Raw genomic sequence first — 12348 nt, 5'->3', positions numbered from 1 at the left:
CGCGTCCAGCTTGAGAAATTGTCTAAGCCACGATACAAGGGGCCAAGCTGATGATGATTCGACGGAATATCCACCGCAAGAGATCTTCTGATCCCGCCACGAGCGGCCATCGGCGGCTCCTGAAACGCATTGCTGCCGGCTGGTGGCCATGTCGGCACAGCTCGCCTTCAGTGGGGACGCGAGAGAGCAAGCAAGGGTCGGTATCGCAACCTTGAAACGTCATCTACACAGCCTTCTGTTCTACCCGAACGGCAGGCTCTGGCTACTACTCTAGTGGGCTAGGTGACCTCGTTGGATTCGAGGGTTGCCTTTGCCAGGTGCGTCAGCCTCCTATAGGTGACTACTGCAGTTGGAATAAACTTTTGCGAGGCAGCAAGGGGGAGTAGGCACCAACTGTGACGACGTAGGTGTATGCTTGCCTAAAGCTCTGCCACTTCTCGCCTAAAGGAATATGCTGGGTAGGTCCTGGACTGAAGCTGTGGGTTCATGGCTTGGTTGGGTTTCTCTTCTTCTGGGCCAGTACGGGGTAGCGCATCTAGTTCCACATTTTGTTCCGCATCTTGTTTGTACCTTATAGATCTTGGTAATAGGCTGCAAAGGTCATTTACTGAGCGAGCTGTGGTTGAGAAGGGGCGAAACGTGGTTGACAAGGGACTTTCTGCAGTCGTTTGACCCAATCCGGACTCTCTATCTCCAACCTCTCCTCCCTCTTCCCTGTCCCAGCGGGCTCAATCACACCAAACGCATTCAGAGAAAGACGCAACGTATGGCAGAAAGCCGATATCACACCAGCTGGCGCCACGACCTCCTCGTCGAACTGGGAGAGCAATTCTCCTACGTTTGTCAGGCATTCAGGCATCCCCGAACACAAGTAGAGGTATCATGATGCCCAGTACGAAGATCCAGTCTCTGTTATGGGTTTAGTGAGTGTAACTATGGCTTAGGGCGTACTTCCACACTGTCATGCCAGGCTGGAATATTCTTTAATTGGAAATTGGCAAACTGACATTGTCTAACTGCGATACAGAGAGACCGGAGATGCGCTATTCCTGCCACTGCCATTGCCTAATCTTGGTCTTTCCTCCACCAGAACTGATGTGAAAACGGTCATGAACGTTAAGTACGGCAGCAGTTCGACAAATTGTGCTTTTGGCGAGGCTGCGAATTGTTCCACAACATGGCCACTAGCACCAAGCATTAGCAACAAGAAACGAAGACATGTATATCGTCATGCAGACAACGGATGGTTTGCATAATCAGTCAGCAGAGGCTGAAGGGGCCGGACGGTAGATATGTGAGGGTTGCTGAAGAATTCTCGCTCACTCATACTTCCTGGCGCTGATCCCGCGGTGCTGGCAAGACTGCTCGGCCACGGGCTGGGGTCACAATGACGAATCCGGAATTGTACCGCAGCCATTGTCATTTGGTTTTTTTTTGAGAGATACACGGGGTATCCAGGTTAACTTCGTATTCGATCACAGGTGGGGATACAATGATACTGCGGTCAGAGGCTGAGGCAGAAGTTGCGACTCTAGAGATCAGTCTTCACTTTTTTCGCCCATGAAGAGGGTAGAGGGCTCGACAAGAAACAGTCTTTCTTTGTATTGTGAAAACCAGTACTCAAAGAGTCTTGAGGTACTGTCAACGAAAAGGAATTCGTAAAGGAAAGTCTGATCTAAAGCAGCAGCCCCAAGGTCCTCAGCCCTACCCCATACAGTCAACGAAGTGCGCATCATCTCAACATTCTCTAAAGGGAGTAATGATCGAGTACCTTGGGGACTCAAGTACCCTGAGGAACATCCACAGGGTGCACGAGACCAGTGCCTATCAGTCTTGAATCCCCTATATATCATTCCATCTTAGAAGTGAGATACAACAATCAAGCAATTGATCAACTACACACCACAGACCTATCATCATTCACCTCTTTGCCGCGACCTTGATAATAATCAACCCTTCGCAGCACTTCAAAGCTTAGCATACGACAGAGATGGCTCAACTTCACGACGTCCTCATCATTGGCGCGGGTCCCTGCGGTCTCGCCGTCGCCGCCAGACTGAGAGAACACACCCCCTCGGCAATCTTCACGGATGCCGAGCATCAGCGGTACCACTGGATCAATAAACACAAGGGCAGGATGAACCTAGTCCGAAGGAGACCGGGAAAGATGGGGAGCCTGGGGGTTCCCAAGCACCAACCTGCTGCACAAGGGAAGGAGAGGGCCTCGTCTGTATCGAGCGAGGATTCCACCTCTACGAACTCCACGACATTCACCCAGGGCAGAGACTCAGCAACGTCTGTATCCTCTCACGACTGGGACTCTGAGCCCGAAGAAGAAAGCAAAGATTCTCCCTCGATCAAAGTCCTAGACTCGACATCCCCAAACTGGCTCACAAAATGGCATCGGGCCTTCAACACCCTCGAGATCGCTCAGCTCCGCAGTCCTATGTTCTTCCATGTCGACCCCAGTGATCGCGACGGCATGCTCGCGTATACGACCGAGCAAGGCCGCGAAGACGATCTGTGGGAGATACCGGGCTGCGTAGGGAAAGAGCTTTCCAAACACAAGAAAAAGAAGCAACAACGGCAGAGGTTGAAGCAGAAAAAAGGTAATCTGGGAGTGCTGGGGGACACTGAAATCGACGAACGTGATCGCAAGGATTACTTTTCGCCTGGCACAGGGCTGTTCAGAGATTTCTGTGAGAGCGTCGTGTCTAGGTATCGGTTGGATAGAAAGGGGTTTATTGAGGAGGCAGAGGTTTCTGATATCACGTATGGGTATGTGGATGATCTTGACTCCGTGAAGAAGGTCTTTACCGTTACCACAAAGGATGAGAGGGTCTTCTATGCCCGGACTGTGGTACTGGCCGTTGGACCTGGTGGGAAGAAGATCATGCCCTTTGAACTGAGCGAGCAGGAGAAAGAGGGCGCGTGCCACAGTTCCGACCTCAGACCGGGTCTGTTTCCGTGCCCGCATGTTAAGAGGATGATCCAAGCACGGAAGGAAACGAATCTCGTCATCGTGGGAGGCGGACTATCTTCTGCGCAGATTGTCGATATGGCCATCAGGAAGGGAGTAAGCAAGGTGTGGTTTCTGATGAGGTCTGACTTTAAAGGTTCGCTTCTTCATCTACTTCTGTAAAGTACATGCTAATACCCAAGTGGTAGTCAAACACTTCGACATCACCCTAACATGGATGGGTAAATTCAAGAACTATTCCAAAGCCGTCTTCTGGTCTGCGGACACAGACGAAGAACGCCTTGAAATGATTAAAACAGCCCGCGGAGGCGGCAGCATCACCCCCCGTTACCAGAGGATCCTGCTCAAACATGCTGCTGCCAAAAGGCTCTCTATCCACACCCACACAGTCATCACAGAGAAAGCGTATAATCCCGCCACAAGAACCTGGCGCTTAGCCACCAGCCCACCGATTCCAAACCTTCCCGACCAAATCGACTACGTCTGCTTTGCGACGGGTATGCACATGGATGTCAACGAGTTGCCATTCATGCAGAAAATGCATGCAGACTACCCTATTCGATCAATTGGAGGTTTACCCTGTCTCACGGATGACCTGATGTGGCAGGCGGAGGTGCCGCTGTATATGACGGGAAGGCTTGCGGCCTTGAGACTTGGTCCTGGGGCGCCCAATCTGGAGGGGGCGAGGTTGGGCGCGGAGAGGATTGCGTGGAGTCTGGAGGAGGTGCTTGGGAAACGAACGTTTGGCAAGGATGAGAAGCGCGAGGCATTGGATGTTGAGCGGTCGATGGAGTGCTTTTGCGGGTTGGGGAATCGATTCGCTGAACTTCCTGAAGCTTGAAAGGGCATTCTTTGAGGAAGCATTGTGCAATATGAAAGGTTTAGTCTTCTAGCTGGGAGCTCTAACGCTTGATTGCCCTGAGGTACGAGCCGGTCCTTGATCCTCAGAGTGTATGAAGGCTCAGAGTCTTTACGGCCACGACAGTACAGGCGATACTCAAAGGGAGAAAATTAGATTAATGCTATCATGATATAACAAAACCCCTCCCAGACCCGTAGGTTACGCCTATACTCCTTTCAAAACCCAGTAAGACGCAACAGTATTAGCCAGCCCTATTTATGCCACTTCTTCGCCTTCGCTGGTGCCGCCGCTGCTGCCTTAGACCTTGGCACGCCACCCCCCTCCCTCCGATGCCATGCATCATGGGGCCAGATCCAGCCCCGTACGCGCTTTGCATCACGTTTTTCACCAATCTGCGGCTCCGGAATCCACTTATCCTTCCCCTCAGGTAGGGTTCTCTGACGGGTCAGCGCCCCGGGACCGCCAACATTAAGATGGGAGGAGGGCTGAGAGGGAAGCGGGACGGATTTCGAGAGCATAAGGAGGAAGTAGAGCGCTAAGCTCGCGGTCATGGGGCCATTGAGGGCTTCTGTCGCTTCAACGGAGTATCCCTCATGGGGGTTGTGGTTGTAAGGCGGTGATTGACTGGCCAGAGAGCTGTCGACGGAGGGAGTGGGCGAGTTAGGTGAGGCATATGCCGTTGAATTGTGCTCGACGGCGTCGTCATTGGCATTGGCCGGACGAGCGGCGACATTCGTGGGGATGGGCGCGGAGACTTCCAGAAATCCAAAGTATGGGACGTCGTCGCCGGGGTCGCAGCCGGCACGGACGCAGACGAGCTCAATCTCGGTGATGATGAAGCCATAGCGGCAGGAGTGCTCGCGCATGCAACGCTGGAGGTGGGCGAGGCCGTTAAGGTACTCAACGCGCCGGTGGGGTGCCTCATTGCGCATACCTGTGTTCCACCGGTCGAAGCTCTTCGCTATCCCGACGAGGCGGCCGCGAGGGAGGCCCGAGGTAGTTTGTTCGGTGTCGGAGGCATAGTTAGCCAGAAAGTGCGGGCCACCGTAGTTCTTGTTGGCCGGAATTCGAGGGGTGGGGGCTGGGTATAAAGATAAATGGTCCGGTCCTTGTGACACCGCGAGGGCAGCATTGACTCGCGGGGCATAGATATCTTGAACGAGATTAACAAGCGCAATCTCGGAGTCTGGGGATAGGCGACTGCTCTGGACTACAGCTGGAGGAGCCAGACTCGTAGGAATCGCCGTTTTCAAGAGTTTGGTGAGTCCCTTGATTGAGTTGAAGGTTTCCAATGAGAAAGAAGTCCAGCTGCGTAGGTTTCGAATATCCCACCAAAAATAGTCGTGCAAGCCTCTGGTGGGAATTACACTTACATTGCGGACTAGGTTGATCGCTTGCGTTGGGCTTGTTAAATACGAAAGAAGAGTGGTTGACTGCGCACAAACGGTGGGGACCGGATGCGCGACGCCAACGGGTGAGCATTGGGCACTGGGAGCTTGAGCGTAGTGGTACGGGGAAGCAGGGAGCGCAAGCTGTGCTGGCGTTCCTTGGCTCTTCGTTGCGGGTTCGGCTGGCGAGTCCCGTGAGAACGGGGGATACACCATGATACTTGGTGTGGCCGGTGTGATGAGTGCAGTAGGGGAAGCCTGGGGTTGAGCTGTATATTTCGGACACTGCCGATAATTCAGGTAGGCATATTTGGCTTCTTCCATACTCGACGCAGAGCTCGAGCGAGAGTGCTTGCCAGAATCCTCGCGTCTGTGAGAGGCCGTAATGCTCACGGGGGATGAAAGTGCTGATTCATTGTAAGAAGCGTAGACAGGCGAGGTATGAGCGGATGAGACAGCTGCAAGTCTATCTGATACCTCAACCACATTGCGCTGGACTGACGGACGCCGAGTTGGGTAAGGAATGAAGCCTGGTGGGTTTCGAGTGTTGGAAAGGAATCGCCGGTGACGCTGCGGTCCTGCGGTTGGTGGAGGCTCAATAACGACGTCTTGTGATCTGATCCTAGGTAGAAGAGCAGGGCCATGTTGGTACCGGGGAGGAGAATCGATTGTTGGGCTCGTAGTCGAAGTGACAGCAGACCATGGAGACGAATCATTGGAGTATATAGACGAATCTGACGCGGTGTGATTATGTGTCTGCCCAGCCAACTCCTGGTACTGGACAGGAGGGGTGGTGGGCCGGTAGTAAGGAAAGCCCAGGGACATCGTCTTGTGGTAGTCAGAGTATATAGGCCAATTAGGTAGGTGTAGTCGGGAGGACCAGCTTCCCGGACGATGGGTAGAGAATAGAATTGGCCAAATTCTTCTAAACAGAGAGATATCAGATCCCAACCATGACACTTGCGAATGGAAAGACAAGACTCGGTCTGGGTAGAGGTGGGAATGGTTGGCCGTTAAATGCTTTGAGCATCAGAGACACCACAGCTAAATTAGAAGCAACCCATCAACAGATCTTCCAGGGACCAAATAACCTGAAACATGGAGAGAGCCCCATTAAAACGCCAGATCCGCGGCTGGGATAGGTGTTTTCAGCAAGAATCCGGTCTAACGTGCCAGTTCCTGCTGGCATGATCCGATGTCCAGGATATCTTCAGCAAGCACGGCTGTTTCAGGTGGCACCTGCGCGTCAAAATGTTACTATATTTTGCATGTTGCCGTTGTCTTCAGGCGTATATCGTTGAGGAATGGTTCGCGCAAGCGCCAGGGAGGATCTATAATCGGCACAGACATGTTTCGTCTATTCTGGGTAGTAAAGGAACTAAATTTACCCAGAATATCACTAAAGCCTCAGGCTTCAACAGGTCGGCGGCAAGAGAGCTGTCGGTGGGCATCTGCTACACCGGAAATGCCAGACGCGCCTCTGGTGCGTTCGTCTTTGGTGAGGGGGGTTGTATAAGCGCCGAGTGTGATATGGAGCAGCAGATTCCGACATGGGGCATCCCAATTGCCACGGCAGAGAATTCCGGAACTAGCATGACGCCTGCGAGAGCTCCAGGGTCCTTGATGTTCTAAGAATACCTGCCCAGCGACTAAGGTGGTCTCAGTACGCGCCGACGACCTGATCCAGCTAGGCGCCGGGGTGTATCGAATCTTCTCGTCATCGATCGGTAGTGGCTTGGCTTATCTGAACACAATATGGCAAGAAAATGAAGAAAATTCTGCCCAGTACGGACTGGTACTGGATGGGTATCGAAGTGAAGATGATGAGAGAAGTTGAGGTTAGCTGTAGGATAATGCAGGCAATGTGCACGGGATCCATCATGGATTCCTTCCTTCCGCCTGAAAAATTCAGCCAATGAGCTTGTTTCTGAGGGAGATCGCAGCAAGCTAACAGGAGCCGCAGGAACGCAGAGTCAAAGCTCATACGAGGACCCGCGAGTAGCTAGGCAGTGCTAAGCAGGTGCGTCTTTTGCACTGTAGTAGAATGACTTTTTGAACCCTGATTTATCTAGCATACTGGACACTTACGACGAAAATATCATGATAATAAATAATTGATTAGCAGTATTATGATATTTCAAAAACAAGTTTTTCGTATTCATGAACCGGAAGCTTTCCAGCGCCGCCTTGCCCAGAAAAAAAGAAACAGAACGATTCTATCGTACCGAGTATAACAACATCATGCAAGAGGGAATCTAGAAGTCATATAGACAGAATCCTCATCGTAGGAGGATGATTAGAAGCAATGGTGATTATATGCTGGTCGTCATTCATGCCTTTGTTTCGTACTTGCGACGGAACATACCATCAATCTCGGTGAGGTAGTATGTGCCGGGGAAGAGTGTGTCGGGGTTGCCAGAGGGCTTGAAGTCCTTGGCCAAGTGGGCGTGCTCGCGGAGCTCGCACATGGCTTCATAGTCCGTGGGAGACAAGACTGTGCGGGACTCAAGACGCTTGTGCAGGTTCAGCTTCTCAACAATGTAGGAAACGTCGCCAACAATCTTGGCGCTGAACAGAGAGCTGGCAAGACCACTGCCGTAGGAGAAGAAGCCGAGGCGCTTGGGCTGGCTGGGGTCGAAGGTGACATTGCTGAGCAGAGAGCAGAGACCAGCGTAGACGGTAGCGGTGTACATGTTACCGCACAGGGTGGCAACGTCAAGACCAGGGCGCACGCGCTCGGCGAAACGCTTCTTGGTCAGACCCATGAAAGTCTTCTCGACATTCTTGTCAGTCAGAGAGGTTTCGTAGTCGAGGTCACGCAGCTCAGGGGCAACTTCAGCGAATGAGGGGTGAGTGGGGTTGGCGAGGTAGTCGTTGTAGAGCATGCGAGCGTAGGACTTCTGCACGAGCTTGCAAGTAGGGGCGTGGAAGAGGACATAGTCGAAACGGTCGAGAGCGGTCTTAGACTCGTCGTGAGTGACACCGTTGGTGCCATTTTGGGTCTTCTCCTTCAGTGTCTTCTCACGGGCACCGTAGGCCTTGTAGCAGGCATCAACGGCCTCGGTGTAGCAACGAAGGGAGAAGTGGCCGTCAACAACGGGGTACTCGCTAGTGAGATCGGGCTTGTAAAAGTCGTATGCGTGGGTAAGGTAAGAAGCACGGAGACCGGGCTCAAAGATGATAGGAGCGTCGGGACCGATCAGCATGGCCACACAGCCGGCACCACCAGTGGGCCGAGCGGCGCCCTTGGCATAAAGAGCAATGTCACCACAAACGACGACGGCGTCTCTGCCGTCCCAGGCAGACGACTCCACCCAGTTGATGCTGTTGAACAGAGCGTTGGTTCCTCCGTAGCAAGCATTGACGGTGTCGACACCCTCGATGTTGGTGTTTCCGTGGGGGGCAAAAAGCTGCATGAGGACGGACTTGACGGACTTGGACTTGTCCAGCAGAGTCTCAGTACCGACTTCCAATCGACCGACGGAGTTGGGGTCAATGTTGTATTTCTTCATGAGGGAGGAAAGGGTGGTGAGAGCAATAGAGTAAATATCTACACAGCAGCAAGTTAGGCTCAGCCAAATTTTTTTATTGGCAGAATCCAAACGTACCCTCACGGTCATCACAGAAGCTCATCTTGGACTGTCCAAGACCGATTGTGTACTTTCCCTCACTAACGCCATCGTGCTTCTCGAGCTCCGTCTGGTCGAGACACTGGCTGGGGAAGTAGACCTCGATGGCCTTGATACCGATGTTCTGCGGGCGAGACATATTGGCGGTGTCGGGAGGGGAAGTTGGGAATCTAGTCGCGTGGGAAGATGGCAAAGAGCTACCACAATGGAGTAAAAAAGATGAGGATAAGAAGGAGGGAGGCAAGGTTGAGAAAGAATGGGAAGAGTATTAATTGATTCTAAGGAAAGGCCCCAGGGGTTAAACGTGGGCTGTATAAGTAGTCGAGGATGGGCCAGGCCAGAAAATGCAGCGTAGTCCAGGTCCTGTCCCTGAGAAAGAGTGGTCCCCGTCGACCCCTCCTCCTCAGGCAGCTGGACCTGGACAAACGTGGGGAGCAGCACTACTAAGTGGCACAGCTCGAGGACCTCAGACAGCCGATACGCGCAAGAATGTCAACGGGAAAAGAGCGGCTAGTAGTGCAGCGGTTGTGCCACTCGAGAGCATTGTAGAGCTCCGCCGGTGGGGCTGATACAACTTTTTTCGCTTCCGAGCGGCGAGCGGCGAGCCCGTGCCTGAGGCTAGTGCGTGGCTGATGCTTCTCTCCTACGGAGCATCCGTACACCATTCTACACTCTGCTCATCGCCATCTCTCTACGAGTGAAGATGAATATCTGCGAGTTTGGATTCTGCTCGATCTCCTCGTCGAGTTGAATACCACCTAGGTGCCTTCTCCTGAAGGTCACTGATGATCATCCCACTGATTTCCACACTGGTCGCGGCCATACTGAAAAACTCGAGCACGCAGGATCTCGTATACGCCGTAATCTTCATCCTGTTCCGGCCTCGCTACAAACAACAACCTTCCCGATCAGAGCTTCATTTCTCCTTCTGTCCGTCTTCACCGACTCTTCATTAGCTCAGTGCTTGCAATCACTATGTTTAATAAGGGCTAGTGCACTAGCCACAGCTACTTACTGCTTTGATTGTCGATGCTATATAAATCAGCCATACCAGCATCTGCAGTGTAGTTTTCGTGATCGCACAAGATTGAAACTCGGCTGGTCGAACGCCTTCCTGCAGTCATTCGATGAAAGATACTCCGTGACTACATTCCGGATCCTAGCTATCCGTATATCGGCGGTTATGATGGCATCGTCCGGTGCATACTAAAAGCCGCGGGTACGTCTCGAATATCGGCTTCTCAGGATATCCAGTCACAACGCATGACGCCACTCCGACGGAAACGGGTCAAATCCACTGGTTGACTGCAGCTGTGATTGTGAATACTGTGTAGTTGTCTTCTCTGACCGAACCGTCATGTCAGCATATGTCCAACGCACGGCACGGCTTGCGAATACACTGAGCAATCGGAATTTACTCGGCAGACATGGTCGAAGCATTTCGCAAGGCATTTCCTGGACAAGAGCACGCTAAGCCAATTGGACTGAGCCGTCGCGCGCTGCAATACGTAGTTAGACGCATCGGCTCTCCGCTCTATAATGATGCGTGCATGTCCGTCCGGCGAGTAGAAACTCGATTAAATCAGGTAGAGCCAGTAGAGTCAGTAATGTCAGGTAGCGTCAGGTAGACGCCCGACGCCGACCGTGACAGTGGTCAATGCCGAGAAGCTCTCACTGCCCCATTGAGCCATATCTTGTACGGCTTCGCGTAGTCTCGCTTTGGAGACACGGGATCGAGGGTGCCCACTGTGTTCTTATTGAGGATGAGGTCGGTAGTGGCAGCCTGACAAGGATAAGCTGCGACATCGGCTGTTCCCTCCCGTTTCCGGGACGGCGGGAGACAGCTGGCTGCCGGTGCAGGATCTCGATTCTAGAAGCCTTTGCTGTTGGATCGCCCTGGTCCCAGTAGTCCCCCAGTCTCAATGCTGAGACTTTATCAATCTTATCTTGTGGGTCGCTTTCAACCTTGATCTCGTACACCCCAAAATTGGCGGTTTCCGACGAAAAGCCTGCGCCAACTTGACTCATTGTCTCTTGAAAATGGCTCACAGCCATCTTATTTTCTCTGTTATATTACGAGTTACCTCACGCGCTGTGGTCTTAAGATCAACCAACCTCGCTATCGTCAAGGCTGAGTGGGCTACGCAGCGGGATTAGATCGACACACCCATGGTGAATCGGTATAATGTCCAACTAGTCCCTAGATTTGTGAGCTGGAATGGATTTAGCATGATTTAATCCAAGCTCGTGCAGATTCGTAGGTGTGTAGTATATTCCGACATGACGCTACGGTCCTTGGCGCAGAGATATATATTTGTGATCAATGCAAGCCTCACCACTTCTGTCGGACCGATCACGGCGCACCTTCAGAAAACCAGCAATACAGTCGCCGACCTACATTTCACTAAGGCAAAGGCTCGATACTAGCTCTTGGTCTTTCTTCAATTATGATCTCGGACAGCCGAGAGGTATTTTGCAGTACGAAGCAGTCCAGTGCCCTCAAGGACAGCGAGAAATGCAAGGTCGCACCATCAGAGTGCAAAGAGAAGTTACTTCCTGTCGTAGAGATTGTTCAGCCCTGTGTATTGTGTGTTGCTATTCAGTCATGTTAGAGGCCGAGCTGATCATCTATAGTAGACATCTTGAGACGTGCATTCCTGCCAAAAGGGACAGTGAATGCTTAGTCAGGCAGCTACATAAGTTAGTTCCGCTTTACTGCAGGTTCAGGTTTGGCTCGCTCGAGACGAAATGGCTTATGTAATGGCCTTTTTGGTTATGTGACGCTCGAGCGAGCGAGCTTGTGGAAAATTTCGTCTCGAGCCAGGTCTTCGCCTCCGATTACCAACGACCAAAACAAGCTTGCGTGATGGCCTCTCTCTCTAACAACGTAAGTTAATTATTCAGAAAGTACTTAATCGTTTGCACAGCGGCTTCTTCATTTAGACTCGCTTTTTTACAGCCCAATTACTAATATGCCGATTTAGAAGTGGTACCAGTGGTACCGCCGTGAGGTGGCTGTTGGCGCCTCGAGCTTACTGAATTTCAAAGTATTTCCGTAATTATTTTTATAGCTCGCTCGAGACGTTCTGCTTACTGATGGCCTTGGCGTCACGTGCATCGGAGGTGACGCTCATATGAGCTCTGGCGGAGCTCGGATGAGCTATGTACTCAAGCGTGTGCATACTACTTTATGCTTAGTATGCATTGTATGAGTAAACTTGTGTGCTTTATGCAAAAACGCAGCCATCCATGCCTGGCGAGCGCTGACTGGACTCGGACTGTGCCTGCTGAGCCACCGAACTGTTCTTGAACTCCTTCAAATACCTGTAAAAGTCTCGTTTAGAATGTCCATAGCCTAGCATGTCTGTGTCCCCGTAGAGGTGCCTCAGAACCGTAGGTAGCCCGCCATGTAAAAGCTTCAGTTACTCCTTTTCGATCCCAATAATCTCCAAACCCTGAATGTCCTCAAACTTCTGCCTGATAGTGTCA

At 52.0% G+C, this 12348-nt stretch overlaps 4 protein-coding genes across 4 annotated transcripts, besides 1 other annotated feature; 1 reads left to right on the top strand and 3 right to left on the bottom strand.

Annotated features, from left to right (window-relative positions):
- Nucleotides 1-12348: part of a sequence feature (contig 1.84 954..621812(-1)) that runs on past both edges of the window.
- ANIA_04921 (FAD binding domain protein) lies at nucleotides 1991-3821 on the top strand (the record flags this gene model as incomplete). Its single annotated transcript, XM_657433.1, has 2 exons — nucleotides 1991-3116; nucleotides 3169-3821. 2 exons carry the CDS (start codon nucleotides 1991-1993, stop codon nucleotides 3819-3821), a joined length of 1779 nt encoding a protein of 592 aa, XP_662525.1.
- Nucleotides 4094-6055, bottom strand: ANIA_04922 (uncharacterized protein; the record flags this gene model as incomplete). The annotated part of the gene is made up of 2 exons (XM_657434.1): nucleotides 4094-5110; nucleotides 5216-6055. The coding sequence occupies 2 exons, from the start codon at nucleotides 6053-6055 to the stop codon at nucleotides 4094-4096; spliced, it is 1857 nt and encodes a 618-aa protein (XP_662526.1).
- Nucleotides 7353-9169, bottom strand: erg13 (hydroxymethylglutaryl-CoA synthase). The gene is made up of 2 exons (XM_657435.2): nucleotides 8839-9169; nucleotides 7353-8780 (listed from the first exon to the last, which is right to left on the bottom strand). Exons 1-2 carry the CDS (start codon nucleotides 8996-8998, stop codon nucleotides 7561-7563), a joined length of 1380 nt encoding a protein of 459 aa, XP_662527.1. The 5' UTR covers nucleotides 8999-9169; the 3' UTR covers nucleotides 7353-7560.
- ANIA_04924 (uncharacterized protein) lies at nucleotides 10531-11030 on the bottom strand (the record flags this gene model as incomplete). Its single annotated transcript, XM_657436.1, has 2 exons — nucleotides 10531-10892; nucleotides 11027-11030. 2 exons carry the CDS (start codon nucleotides 11028-11030, stop codon nucleotides 10531-10533), a joined length of 366 nt encoding a protein of 121 aa, XP_662528.1.

The sequence above is a fragment of the Aspergillus nidulans genome, chromosome III (assembly GCF_000011425.1).
Source record: "Aspergillus nidulans FGSC A4 chromosome III".
NCBI lineage: Eukaryota > Fungi > Ascomycota > Eurotiomycetes > Eurotiales > Aspergillaceae > Aspergillus > Aspergillus nidulans.
The sequence above is the reverse complement of the archived record's forward strand: the minus strand, read 5'-3'. Positions and strand labels throughout refer to the sequence as shown.

Bases quoted from the DNA above. Each gene is read 5' to 3' on its own strand.
- erg13 (XM_657435.2), bottom strand. From the start codon at position 8,998: ATGTCTCGCCCGCAGAACATCGGTATCAAGGCCATCGAGGTCTACTTC. The intron at 8,781-8,838 runs GTACGTTTGGAT...GCTGCTGTGTAG, and splicing joins CTTCTGTGATGACCGTGAGG to ATATTTACTCTATTGCTCTC.